The 15163-nt window shown below is 44.5% G+C and overlaps 1 protein-coding gene across 4 annotated transcripts in view; it reads right to left on the bottom strand.

Moving 5' to 3' along the window:
• LOC104331854 (SPNS lysolipid transporter 2, sphingosine-1-phosphate) overlaps positions 1-10984 on the bottom strand; it is a 143131-nt gene extending 132147 nt beyond the window's left edge. For all 4 annotated transcript variants that reach the window (XM_075440163.1, XM_075440162.1, XM_075440159.1 and 1 more), the window contains exon 1: positions 10576-10984. In XM_075440163.1, coding sequence (XP_075296278.1) covers positions 10576-10867 — 292 coding nt within the window. In that variant the 5' untranslated portion in view covers positions 10868-10984. The remainder of the gene's footprint in view (positions 1-10575) is intronic.
• Between the last annotated feature and the right edge of the window lie 4179 nt (positions 10985-15163).

Consider the following 15163-nt stretch of genomic DNA (forward strand, 5'->3'; position numbering starts at 1 on the left):
ACAAAGTCCAGTAATTCCTAAATGGTGATGAACATATTCCCTATTCACATAGAAAATGTGAAGAGATGGTATAACAGAGCTCGACTGAATATTTAAATCAAGAAGGTAAATCCTGATTCAGATTGTATTGCATTTGCTTACAGATAGAAATCTCTATCCAGCCACTCACAACCTGTGTTTTTATTCAAACATTAGGTCTAATGCTAATTTAATCTTGTTAAGTGGCTTTCAGCAATCCAAGTGATTTAAATGTACACTTGTGAGGCAAATGTAAGCTTGTAAGAGTTTGACATTTATACCATTATATATTTTTGAACATAATATGACTACAGAAGCATTACTAAATTTGATTTACTTCCAAATAAGAAAAACTTTAATGAGAACAATGAAATGCAGAGCAAAAGTGATTTACATCTCTCCTCTTCAGCTACTGCTGCAATCCTTCTTGAACCACAGTCCAAAAACCTGATAGTTTTGCTAGTTTTGTAGTAGCTTAAAGTATACCCACTGCACCTTGAATAGCTGCCAAAAAGGTGCCTTAACATCACATGCATCTTAGCACACCTTTAAGGACAAAAGTAATTTTACACTACTTGCAGAAGCGTTTTAGCTTCTGAGAGCTTTACTGAAGCGTGGCATGAGAGACAAAAAACCTCTGGAAGGGCACTAAGCAGCGACTCAACAAATGTGTTTTCACTAGAAATAAGCTCCAAGAAGTGCAGCTGTTCTGCCACGCTACATCTGTAACTTTTGAGACATACAGGTTCAGAAAGATGCCCCACTTCTCCACTGCCCCAACCCCAAAACTTACTTAAGTAGTGAAAGGTCTACCCAATTTCATGAGTGTTAAAGCACATATGAAACAGTGCACTAGCTCCCGAAACTGGTCACACATCTAAACTTACAAAATAACTGCGAGCGATACCCATTTATGCCAAGCTGGAATTTGCCAACATGTAAGAGGTGCAGACTATGACTGCCTAAAAATACATGTTTTAGGAAGGAAACAGCAAGTGGTCCTAAATTTTAGCAGTTCTGCCAAGACCCTGTTATAATGAAATAGGCAAGAGAAACAAACTCGTTTCTTTTATTGCTTTTTTCGGCACTTCAGTACAGTTCAAAGCACACCACAGAGCCAGCAAGCACACAGCAGTAAATGACAGAGCAGCGCTGCAAACTGCTCATGAGCATCCAGCACCTGCGTTCGCGTAAAAAGTAGATTAAATGAACACAGAGGTAAATAAATAAAGTTGGCTATTCTTTCAATAGCTAAGAAACGTTTTTGGAGAGAAAGGCATGGAGGAACGGAAAGAAGATAGACTCCCTGTGCGGAGTATTAGTGTGTGAGTGCCCAACTTGTGGCCAGAATCAGCACCCAACAACATCACATTCTGACCAGTGACTCATTAGGGTCCCTTCATTAGGGACTGTGTAATTGTTTATGCAGTCTGTATGCAAGCAAAGATGAGCAAAAACACCAGGATTCCACTCATTTAGAGGGGGGGGGGGAAAAGAATTTCCATTGCCCTAATACCGGTTGGGAAGAAAACACACACACACACTTTTTAGTGCCCCAAACAGCATAGCTTAATTGATCAGCAGCAGCTCAGTAATTGTTGTTAAGGTCAAAAATCAATGACTTGGAAACCGGCACCTTCAGATTTTCCATATCTTACTATAGGAAAGTCATAATGGCAAGATCAATGTTTGCCCTTCCAAGCACTATAACTCAGGTACTTCAGTTCTTCCAAGTTACAAATTCCTCAAAAACTGCAAATGAAAAAAAAAAAAATCTCCTCTCCTAATGCGATCATGTTACATTGCTTTTTGTCCTCCCCCATCTCTTACCCATCAGAGAAGGGACTAACACATCCAAGACAGAGCTGATCAGGAACTGTTGGTTTTAATCAGAGCACTGTAGCTGTCAGTCACTGGTGGCCTGGTGGCATTTGCTTTCCTGAATATATAAAAGATTGCTATCCTGAAAGTTAGTCAGCATTTCTGGCTGCTAGAAGGAAACAGGATGACTATTATAAATGCTTTAACATTAGTATAGCTGCAGCAGTATTGAGTTCTAATAGCTTAACACACAAACATATGCAATGACCACTCTTTAGGAGCCACATTGGTGCATTAGTAAAAATAAAGAAATCATTTTCCCTTATTGCAGCTTGTTTCCTAACTTACAGAGCATTTATTAATAGTGTTGCAATTCTATATTTACTGTTATTTAGCACTGACAGTATGCCTGGAATTGCGCAAAACTAGTCCTTGCCCCAAAGTGCTTAAGCAGTCCTGATTCAGTGTCCCATAACCAACATTTGTTACACCAATGTGCTGAATTAGTAAAACCTGGATAGCCGACCAAATTATTTAACTCATGCTGCTCCGGACAGACAAACCACAGCAGGTCTAGCCGGGATAAAGTTTACAAGCACATGCCTGTTGGAGAAAACTATCCAACACTAAAGGCAACGTAAAAATTAGAATCCAGTATCTTATTAAAAAAAAATCCTGCCATAATCTTACATTTTCAAATGGAAAGTCTCACTGAAGAGGTACACAGCAAGAGCACACAGTGGTCTGTAAACTTCCCAAACAGCACACCTAGCAGCAGAACCCTGCTAAAGTGACTATACACGCCAGCCTGAAAACAAACGGTCCAAGGTCGTCACTACAACACAGGCACAAATCACAAAATACAGAGGTGACAGGCAGAAAGAAGTGAAAATTACAAATCAACAACAGGGTGAGACCCCCCCCCTTTCAGATCTGTGTGGCTTTGCTGGCACACTCTCCCAAAGGATCACTTCTCTGAAATGAGAATATGCAGAGAGAGCAGACCATCAAACCATAGGACAGCCATATGAATCCAAGTTCACCTTCGGGTAGGTTTAATTCAAGCCCTGCAGGCTTCACACAGACACAAGTCCTGTTGACTCCGTCAGTTCACCCACTCATGTTGTTTTCCATGTTGCCAAGAATGCAGGGCTCACGTTCTGAGACAATAATGACATGTTTCTAATACAAATAAAGAAAATGGGAAGCTATGAAACAAATAATTAACTGTATTCTGTTATTTACATAATTATTGGCAGAAGCCTGAAGAAGGAGTAAAATGGATTACTGCAGTTTTGGTTCAATGCAGCCTTAAAATGAAAAAACATCATCACATGCCAAGGCTGAAAGGATTTTCCTTCCAGCATGTGGTTCTCTCATTCTGCCAGCCAAGCTCCAAGCTGCTACTGCAGCTATTCTCCATGTAACCCTGATCTTTTCCCTCTGCTGTTCTGCTCAGCCACTGCAGTTGCTGGCCTTCAGCAGAAGCATAGGAAAGGTATTTAAGAGAAAAAAAAAAACAACCAACCTGTAGGAGATAATACTGCTCACCAACAACATAGCCCTGGTATGTTCACATTGCTGAAGTCTGAATTTAGGTCTGGCAAGGCATAAAGCTGAGTTTTTCCTCTGTATTTCTCTCCCTTCTCTGCAGCTACAACTGCTCTATGATTTCAGTTGTGGTAGACGATCAACAGTTCTGGAGAAGGATGATTGATATTTATTCCCTCAAAAACAGAAGTACAGAATAGGCGGGAGCAGCTACAGTGCTCTCACAACATGCTTTGTTGCTGTCTAGAAGGATCAGCCTGACAGAAGAACTCAATGTCTCACTATGTCATTTTATATTTTGAGAGATGATGCGGCGATTCCCAGCAACATCTTTGTGTGGAGGTTGTCATGAAACACAGCTTCACAAAGAGTGGAAAGAGACCACCAGCGGGTCCTGAATGGCTCATCCAAGAGCATTCCAAAAGAAACCTTCAGCCACTCCCAACTGGCAACAGGTCCAAAGGAATGACCTCAAAAGTGAAGGATTCTACTTCCCTTCAGCCATCCAGGATCCCTTACCTTCTCACTTTCCTGATTATTTATACTGCTGTAAAACCAGAAGCACGGAAATGAGCATTCCCTCCCTTTCACTTCCTTCCCCTACAACCCTACAGAAATAGCTGGGTTACATAAGACAGAAACACCCACAAAATAACAATGAAAATAGATGTGTCAAAAATGCCTATGAGATGCCTACTGTGTGTGCCAATTCTAAGTAAAGTACTTGTCCAGTCTATGAATAGTGAGGTGAACTATTTTAATAGTGCCAAACTCACATGGAGGTTCTAGTAGTCAAAAGGTCAGAACTCAGGGTTTGGTTTTGGGGGTTTGTTGTGGTTTGGGGGGTTTTTTTTGGCCTACACCCATCTCAGATTTGCTTCTTGACTTTCAGACCAGTTCACAAAAAATGTAATTTTCAAGACAGGTCCATGCCACGTTCTGTACCCAAACTTCTCTGGAAACCATCAGGAGTTGTTCACCCCACTAGCACCTCACTGGACTCTGAGCCCGAGCCCCTTTTGCTCAACTCCCATTAACTTCCATGGCCCCTTAGGCACTTCACAAATCCTTTGTAGAACTTCTTTTGAACATACGTTATTTTCCTTCTAGAACACTCATCACCCTACACCCATAGTGCCAATTTTCAGAAAACTCAACCAGCGGAAGGGCATCATCCTCCATCATCCATTTCCAACAGACATCTTCACACTTTCTCCTGTGATGATCACCATGTTTGGTAGATGCTGTCTGCAAACACTTGCTGAAAGCTACCGCTGCCTTCACACAAATCCCTCCTCACTCTTTGGCTACACTGCCTACCAAATAAGTCATATCTGCTCATCTCCTAGGGGCCCTTACACTAACTGATACTGTCTCTCGTCTCCTTCAGACTCTCCTATCCATGGCCTACAGCCCTCTGATATCTCCCAACATACATGGATTATAAGTACCTTGGGTGCACCATCTCACTCAGTAGAGGCTGCACAACAATATCCTGGTCTGTAATACAGAAGAAATGATGCTGCAAACAAGCAACTCAGCAAGAGTTCCGATCTCTGAATTTCTTAATTTCTAACTGTAAAACAAAATTATGGTTTCCCATTGAATCTCATTAATAGATACCATGAGCCCTTATTAACAGTTGTAACAAATCTCAAGACCTTTACAAACTTTATTTAATTCAGGCAACACATTATAACACCTTTCAATCACAAGTTCCTCAGCACTTCAAAGCCCAAGCAAGAGCTACGGGATTCCATATTAAGGGAAAAGTCACCAGCTTTTAACAACACCTATTGAACTTACTACCCACCATGCTACCTAATCGGCAGCTTATTTGCTTCTGATGTACAGTCTACCAGAAGCAATACCAACTAAATGTGTAACAAAAAGGAGCAACTAAAAACAGGGCGACTGATAGAATTCAACCCTATTACAGCTTGGCATGGTATTTGAGAAGTCCTGAAGGAATGATTACAGAATGCCCACACTTTTGACCAGAGCAGCTTTTCCACACAGCTTCCAATACTCACAGTCTCAGAGATCAAGGGACAAGTAAGATCAGCAGATTAAGAACACACTCAATATTTATGAGGATCTTAACTCCATGTAATAAAGGCCGTATTCACTGACTGTGATGACTTGGATGCTTTAGGGATAAAATTAAACAACACGTATGAAAGAGGAAAACAGGAAAATCTGCACATAATAACAAAGATAGTTACTATCTAGCAAACCTACGTCACAAGGAAGAAAAACACTATGATTAAACATAATAAGACTTCACTTGAAATGTAAAATACTCTGAAACAAATCCTGCCAACTCGCGTAAGAATCAGCAAACAGGAAGCAGCTGACTATGCAATAAAGCCCATCACACAGGGAGAACACGACGCTAAGAGAACTAGATGCTACTACACAGTCCTTGGCACTGTGCTGCGGAGTGCTTTCTGTTGCCTGCCTCTGAAGTGCTCACAGTGCAGTACCTCTTGAAAATTCTGAGCCAGTAACAGGTACCTATTGTCCAAGCAAAACATTGTCATCCTTTTGCAAATTCTTACATGTGTGAGCCAATGGCACTGCTGGCTCAAGGAGGTTCTGTCAATATTCTTTTCTAATATTTTCCAACACTGCATTCCTTCCACAGCTGAGTCCTAGGTTGAGATTACCTCAACAAGAGACAAATAAATGAAGAGCTTGCACTGCCACTTAATGGTTTCCTCCCTGAAACTATAAGCACTGAGCAGTCTTGTTACAGTGGGGATAAGGGGCTCTCTTTATCCCATTACATATATAGGATCTCGGACTGCATGAAGATCACCCAGTATGAAACATGCTATGAGGTAATATATTACTAGCACAAATGTGAGTTTGCAAGTAAAAAAAAAAAGTTTTGACTTATAAACTTTTGAATGTCTTTACACTTGAGAGTTAGTGTTGAACCTTTCCTAACCCTTCAGTTATAGCTTGTACTACATAGTTTTAAGCTTGACTTTCAACTTTCAGTAATTATTTGCATGTATCTTCAAAGAATGGTATGTGATTTGCAACTGTGTGTTGTAACGAGAGGCTAATTAACACAGATATGGTTATTAGCAAGCTAGACATTTACAGGACAAAAACAGCAGACCAAAACCTATGGTGTACTGTGTACAGGGATAGAGAACCTCAAGGATGAGCTAATACCAGCCAAGACTCTACCACTAACTACATTACCACAGCCAAATCGCCAACACTCTACAACTCTCTTTCCCCTTCTGTAGTGGGATAGTAAGACTTGTTTACTTTGCTGCATAGTTCTCCAGCTTAATTAAATCATTACGTTTAAATTAAAGGCACTACAGAAATGCCAGGAAGTAGCATCTGAATTAGAAGGTGGAGGCAACACCCTAATGAAGCAAGACTATTTTCATCGTCAACAGCATGCACAGTAAAAGGTCATCCATGACATAATTGTGAAACCACATTCCAAGCTTCTGAAGGTAAGATGACTTTTCCCAAAACTTCATTCAGGAAGAAGGTATGTCCCACCATCACCAGATGGCTGAAATGCTGTAGTTTCACAGGCAATCTACCGTGGTTTCATTATTTCTAGTTTTTCCCTTTTCTTTACTCATTGCTTTCCTAATAGCAGCAAAATATCACGGCTTTTGAAAGAATGCTTTTTCCACAGGCAATTGTTTTCAGTATGATCAAAGACCTATTAAGAAAATTGCAGAGGATCACTTCCCTCCAAGACAGCAGTGTTCAGCACAGAGTTTTCAATCTTTTCTTTAGAAAAGCCACAGTGGAGGCATTCCCACTTTTCGTCTGGAACAGCTTCTCCCAAATATCATTGTATTTTAACATTCCCCATACACACTGGAAGTTGCCAACTGTGTAAACATAACGACATTATTGAAAGATCCACTATTACTGTGCATGCTTTTTATTTTTAAAGTACTGGAAGAAATTTATTCTCAAACAGCAAGAAGCAGGCCCGTCCTCAGTGGAGGTCCAGTTTCATCAAGTATTCCCAGAAAAGCTGTAACCTAGTGTCAGGTGTGAAGCTGTGTATGTCCTGTATCTCAGAAACTGCACTCAAGTTCGGTCATGGAACAGCCCAGATACCAAAAGGCACATCCCATCCTAAACTTCTTTAGTCCATACTGGGAAGTCATTAAACCAAAACCAGGGAAATAGGCAGCTACTTCCTTGTCTGTTGCACCTGAAAAGAAGGTTGCCCAAGAACAACTCATTATACACAATGCCTGTGTATCCAGAGTGTAAACACCAAGGAATACAATATTTTCTGTTTATTTTTCAGCAATGCAAAAACATTTGCTTTTTACTTTTAGAAGCAAGATGTGCTATAGGAGAGGTCAGCCTAGTTCTTTCTTTTACAAAGATCCCTTTGCATTGACTGGATGCATGTTATCTAGCTTCTGCGTGGTTATGTTAGAAAACAGTGGAAGACACCCAGGGAACTACATTTGCAACAAAGAACTCCATATATGATCTTTTTTTCCTATTGACTAAAAATATACTAAATATATACTTGCACATACTTATTATATATACACTAAATATATACTTACTTTTTTTTATACTTGCATTTGTGACCAGGAAAACCAAAATGGTCGCAATCAAGTTTTCAAGTAAGATAGAAGATATACATGTAGTATCATGCCCATACAACTGGATTCTCTGTTTGCTTATGTCCATTTATCAGACGCCTGCTAATTGCTTTGGAGTCTACTGACCTGCTTTTGACTAAATTTGACAACAGAAAGAAGTCCCAAAGCTCCCAACACTTTCATTAAAAAAAAAGAAAAAAGGTTGGGTAGGGACTTTTATAAGACAAGAAGAGAAAGGTTAATGACAAAGGTCAACTCTTATTTGACGTCAAAGAACCCACAGGAGGGATCATCCTAGAGACACAAATCCTCAGGAACCAGTTTCCATTGGTAATGCTGCTCTTCTAACACTTGTTTCAAATAGAGCTGGAACCAGAAATTAATTCCAGTTCTCACAACAGTTCACTGGCCTGAGGTAAATCATAATGTCTGATGCTACTTCCCCTGCCATAGTGTGGCTAGTGTTAAACTCCCTTATTACGTTGCTGCAACAATTCATATTTGAAATGAACTTTGAAGGTCTGAAGAGTTGTACGCACTAATTATTACCTGTCTTGAGACATGAGCTGAATATTCAGAGTGCTAGCTTGATTCATATGCAAGTGCACGTCACATAAGCATGTGGTATGCACTAAGGCTCAAAATACAAAAGCAAAGATTACAATAAAGTCTTCTCTAAACGCAAAGTCAGTTCTGAGCTCACAAAACATATCATTTTTATTACCACAACTCTTCCATTAGACTGGATTTAAATTATTCCTTGTTTTGGATTAGCACTTTATAAAGCACCAGTTTCAAAAATAAATACCAATTCACGGAAGACAAAAAAGGTCATGTAAAATTTGATTCTGTCCCAAAAGGAAAGTCTGATGTCTAACATTTTAAACCTCTGATATCAACCCGAAAGCTAGCAGGTAAGTTCCACAGGGCAGTTACTGGGCACTGCAAAACCAGATCTTTTCCTAGAAATACTGGCAATCATAGCATTCGGACTGGCAATACTGCATCGCAGGAGGCAGTGCTATTATCCTCTGGTCACACACTTTCCAGCCTTCCCAGAAATGAAGATGCTTCTCCCTTCCTTTGCCAGAGCATCCCATGCCTTCTGTTCTTGCAGGCAGGAAAAATCAGATGACAAAGGTCTTGCTGAAAGTACGAGAGCAAAAAGTGACCAAGATAGTAATTTTTTAGAAAAGAGGTGTGCACAGGGCGGGGGATAGCTTCCTGAAAAGGAAGCTTCCCATACATTAAAGGAAAATGGTGCTTTGTGGTAAAACTGTCTACTGGACAGATTTGCTATTTGAGGGTGAGGGAACAAACTACAATTTCCTCCAATAATAACAGATCAACATTCTGTCTTCAAGCTTCCTCCTGTAAGGCACTGACTACCAACAGAGTACTCAATACTTCCCAACACTGGCCTTTACATTTCCTGAAGGAGCAAACCCTGTCTAAAAATAATAATAAAAAAGCCACAACAGTGTCAGCTAAATTTTAGTTCTAATCCTCCCCAACCCTGCCGCAGACAAAACAAAGGCAACCTGGCCAACTTATTCTGACGACAGTGACTAGATTTACGTCCCTTGCACTCTATTACTGCCCTACAAACATATATTATTTTAATGTAGTATAAACAAATACCTGATTTGTTTAACACCACGCTGAGTCCTAGTGATCAAAATATGTATATGCATAGAGCAAAATTTATACATGCACAAACCCCTTCATAAGCTCTAAAGACAAAATTATCAGTATTGCCAAACACGGAATATGCATTATATTTTAATTACATGAGACAGTTGAATACCAACAAGCCCACTTCATTTCTAATTAGAAAAAGTTCAGTAATCATCTTCTTCCCCGCTGTTGCTGCCTGACGAGAATAAACGCGGAGTCCCCTCCAGAGACCGCACAGTGATCAGCCCAACGCGCAGTCGTTTCGGCGCCCAGCCCCGCAGCGGCAACGCTCACCGAGCGCCCAGCGCAGCCGGCAACACGCACCGGCCGCCGAGTGCGGAGCTGCAACGCGCTCACCGCCGGGCCCGGCCCCCGCCCCGCGGGCACCGGTCCCGCTCGGCGGCCGGCTGGGGGACAGCCTGGGTTTTTTCAGGCTGGGGGGGACCCGGCAGAAACAAAGCAAAGGCGATTTCCACCCGCAGGAACCAAAGTGACCGCCTTCCTCTGCCCCCCCCCGCCTGGCAGCAGACCGCACCCACCCGGCAGCAGCCGCACCTGTCACCCACCGCGCTCACACCGCCCCGGAGACAGGTGACGCCTCTCCCACCAGCCCGAACACCCGCGCCGAACGCCCTCCGCCTCGCCAGCGCTACCCGGCACCGGTCCCTTCCGAGAACAATCCCACCAAACATTCCACCCCGCCACCGAGCCCGGACAAACAAAGGGCACCTCCTGTTATTTTCGGTACGATTCAAAGTAGAGAACAATACCGGAGGGTCCGCACAGCGGGCACCAGCCGCGGCCGGCCACGCCGCAATCCCGCGGCCGGCTGACTCCAGCCCGGGCACGGCGAACCGGAGCCTCCGGGAGGGAGCCCGAGGGGTGCCCTCACCTGCCACCGTGTACCGGTCCAGGTAGTTGAGTACGTTGCCCACGCTGAGGATGCCGGCGGCCGCCACCCGGGCCCGGTTGAGGCTCGATGCCTTGTGGCGGGCGCGCTCGGGGCGTTTGCCGCCCGCCGGCGGGTTCATCCTGCCCGACAGGGTCTGCACCTCGCCCTCGGCGCCCCGGCCACAGCAACCCCGCTCGCCGCCGTCCTCCTCCTCCTCGTCGTCGCCGGCTCGGAGCCGCCCGCCACAGCCCGGGCTGCCGCCGGACAAGCCGTCGCTTTCCAAGCACATCATGGGCGGCGGGAGCGCAACCGCGGAGCGACAGCCGGTGCTCCCTCAGCGCCGCATCCCGCGGCCGCCACAGCCGCCTGCCCGTGGGACCGGCCGCCGATTCTGACAGTTGCCCGGGCGGGGCGGGGCCCGCCGCGAGCCCCGCCCCCTCCCCCGCGCGCCCCGCCCCCTCCCCCGCGCGCCCTTCCCACCTCAAAGGCCGCGCGCGCGCGCCCGGCGGGGGACGGGGTGGTGCCCGCGCGCGCCTCGCCTCAGGGCCGGCCCCGCCCCGCTCACCTGCGCGGCCGGAGGGGGGAGCAGCTCCTCCGCGCGGGGCGGCGCTGTGCGGGCGGCGTGAGGCGGCGGGCGAGAAACCCGGGGCGGGAGGCGGTGCCAGCGCTGGCGGGTATCCAAGGGCAGGCTCCACGGGGGCCGCGCAGGCCCACCCTCAGGGCTGGTTTTGACGAGAAAGCCGTACAGAAGAGCTCCTTGCCGGCTCCGGACCCCCGGGACTGCCTGCAGCCACGCTGCTGCGAGGCAGGGTGAGGGGCACGCTGGGATGTGCCACCGGCCTCGCAGCTTCCCGGTTGGCCCCCGAGGATTTTCCTGTCACCCAGAGGTTGCTTCAGGAGCAGCACGCGTCTTCAAAGGGACTAAAATTGCTCCCGAGTTCCCCCCACTGAAAATTTCATCCCGCTCCCTGTAAAGTTTCACCTTTGAGCTAAGAACAGACGAGAAATTTCATTTCAAAAGGAGAAGTCTTCAAAGAGATAAAAGCGTTCCCAACCAGAGTGGCTCCAGCCTGTCGTGCCTGTAGTAAAGCTACAAAAGCTCACTAAAACCAGAGAAATAAAATGACTGCGAGAGAGCTCACACGCACTTGTCCAAGGAACAGTAGGTTACGATTTCAGATTTCTCTCAGTTTGCTGATCTTACCTATGAAACTGTGTCATGGTTAAAGCCTTTGGCTCCGGGATATGCATTTAAACAATACCCCCGTCACCCATCTCTGAGGAAACCGGGGTTACTCACAGCACAATGTGGTGTGTGTGTGCTCAGCACACCTGGCTTTGTCACACCTCTTCCGCAGAGCCCGCACCTATGACACCAGGGCTGGGCTATGCCGGTAACCTGGCAAGATACTGTGAAGGGAACCCCCAGGACGGTGAAAAGGGCAATTTCGGGTGAGTCAGCACACGATTCAGAGCTGTTTGAGCAGCGCCGTTGAAGAAGGGAGCAAGTGTCATTTCAGACGACGTGCGGCACTCCCAAATAGTGGTAAGTGACCTTTTTACGTCGAGAATAGGTCTGCACAGATGTTCCAGAGCTAGTTTTGGTAACAGAAATAACATAGCTGGGTTAACATAGGACAACATTCTGGCTGACTTATCCAAATCAGCATCTGCAGTTCAGATGTGACTGACTATATGCTAAGCTTCTACAAACAAGACTGTTTCTTCACACTCTCACTAATTGTAGAATTTCCAGAATTAGCGGTGTACATTAATGTGGTCAAGTGACAGTACTCACCGAGACTATTCTGTAGCCCAATAGGAGAAAAACAGAGTAGAATTGAAAAGAAGAATAGGAAGAAAAAATTATTTGTTGGGTTTTTTTTTTTGTTTTTTTTGGTTTTGTTTTGTTTTGTTTTTTTTAAAAAAAAAAAAAAGGAGTGAAATGGCATCACAAAGACCACGCAGCTTGGCCCGCAGTGGAGGCAAAACTCATACATTCGTCAAGTTAGACATATCGGGCACTAAATACAGCTGAGCTACAGGCTCAAAGAGTTCCACAGAGGCTGGTCAAAGTATCCAGGAGCCCTCAAACGTGTATGGTCTGCTCCAAAGTCTGTTCCATTCCTTTTTTTTCCACTGCTCGGACTACCCCTGGGCTTTGCACACAGAAAACAGTGTTCAGAAGATGCTGATGCAGTTAAAAGGTAAGGCAAAATTAAAGACCTTAGTCTTATGGATCAAATGATTCCCCTGAAAGCAAATAAGAAAGCATGGTTCTCTTAAGATACAGAAGTTTAATTTCTTTATTTTCATTTGTAACCAATACCAAGCACATAAACACAGCTGACACTGAAGCCAAGGTGGCTTACTGCACATGAAAATAACTGCCTAAAAAGGCTGGGGAGTGGGTCCTCCCAATCCCCTCAATCAAGTAAATCTCCCAGAAAAGAGAAACCAGCCCTAATACCAACTTACTATTAAAGGTCAACATACATGCTCCAAAGTTCGAGCAGATTTCTAGTGGCCAACAAACACGGAGCAATGTAGGACCAAGCTGAAGGGGCTTGGAAGAGCATCCATTTATTTCTAACACAGAGAAGAATTGCAGCTCAGAGATACCTACACATACAGCACAAAGAGGCATTGGTTGGGCTGTGAGTTACATGAACATGCAGGGTCTTACAGCCAACGCTAACACCTTCAACTGTACACAGGAACTCACAAACAGTGCAGATGCCAGTGCATCCATGTCATGAGATTTATGTAAAGGAAAAGCAGAGGGAACTGGAAAAAATGTGATGGAGTTGGCTTTACTGGCAGGATGATTCATATGACCGAACTGCTAAAATCACTGGTTACTACCTCCTAAAATGAACAGAGTAGATTTTAGCTTAGAGACATTGCTGGGTTTTGCTGTTACAGGTTGTTGAGAGGCATTTTGATTACAGTATGCAAGTTTTGTCATAGGGAGAAAAATGCCAGTTCTAAGCGCTCTAATCAAGTGGGAAAAGGCATAGCAAGAACCAGAACAACAGCTGAGAGCTGGGGTTAGAAAAATCCTAATGAATCATCTGGTTCACGTTTGTTAGAGAGTGATTATCCTCTGGAACAAAATGCTAAAGAAGGGCTGTATTCTCTATCCCTTTACAACCTTGGATCCAGTTTGATTGCCTTTCTAGAAGGTGCATTATTGAACTCAGACATTAGCTATTGCACTCCACACAGAGAGAACTGGCTGTAATTTGATGATACAGGAGGTCAGACTAAGGTGGGTTAAAGTCCCAATCCTGAAGATACGAGTTCTTAATCTGCTTACTAAGCACACTTTTTCTCTACCCACTTCAGTCACTAGATTGATCTGACCGTAGCCCCTAGGAAAGCACATTGCACCACCTAACCTTGATTGGTGACTGCAAAGCAGTAATGTTCTCATAGCCCTGGTGATAAAGATGGACAGCATCTTTCCAGAAACTGGTGATAAATGTGTCCTGTCTAAAAGCAAGGAAGCTCCCTCACACTGGGAACACTACCAAGAGGTGTGTAGATACAAATAAAAGCAAGTCTGAACTTAGCTAGCTCAGCCTTCTGCTTCTTCCTGATTATGCATGTCATCTCTGCTGCAGAATGAGCTCTGGCCAGTTTCTGTAGATTCCAGCTAACAGATACTCACTAGGGATAACAAAAGCAGCAGCCTTTTCGCAGAGAAGTAGTTTAGCCTTGGGCATGTCTCTAAAAGCACCTCAGCTCATACCCCACCACTGTTTTGTCCCAGTGGCCTCAAACACAGGTATGCTGTCTGGAAGAGACCAAATGAAACCGTGCACAAGTCCGAAACCATACATAAGTCCTTAACCGTGCTCTGCTGAAAAGTGCTTGCAGACACCTTGCTGAGTGCTCAACGAGGAAAAGAACAAATTCACTTGTTAGTCACCCTGCCCTCTCCCAGTGCAGTCAACAGAGCTTATTCCTTCAGGGATTATTTTCTTCCTTTCATTATTTTGTTAGTATCTTAAAAGCTTGAAAATGTTTATGTTATTTTAGCCTAGACTGCACTTATTGATATTTCTCCATCTCCAGAGTTCTAGAGATGGTCAGTATGAGCAAAAGCACTTCTGTTTAACAACAGCTATAATTTATCTGTGAGGAAACAAAATCGTATTCGCTGACACACCAATATTAACTGCGTTGATGTAGTCTAGTAGCTGGTCCATGGGCTAGACCTGGCCTACAGGAAGTTTCTGACCAGCCTGCCACCTTCTGTCCCAAGGAGCAATGGCTCATCCTCTGGCACTAGGTGCCAGCAACCGACTTCTCCTTCACCTCCTTCCCCCTTACCAGCTGTTACTGTGAGGGAAAGGGAGGAGAGGGCTGTTTGGAGAGGGGAATGGTGGGTTGGACCCCCTGTGGGAGGCAAAACCCAGACCTGAGCCCTGCTGATAACCAGGTTGGACCTTACCTGATGTAGGGAGTTACTACAGCCTGAGGAACTAGACCATCAAGAGGACATCACATTGCTGGTTTGGAAATAGTGAAAGTTAAAAGAAAATGCCTTTCCATCTCTAGCCCAGCTTACTTAAAATACAGA

The sequence above is a fragment of the Opisthocomus hoazin genome, chromosome 20 (genome assembly GCF_030867145.1).
Source record: "Opisthocomus hoazin isolate bOpiHoa1 chromosome 20, bOpiHoa1.hap1, whole genome shotgun sequence".
In the NCBI taxonomy this organism is placed as follows: domain Eukaryota; kingdom Metazoa; phylum Chordata; class Aves; order Opisthocomiformes; family Opisthocomidae; genus Opisthocomus; species Opisthocomus hoazin.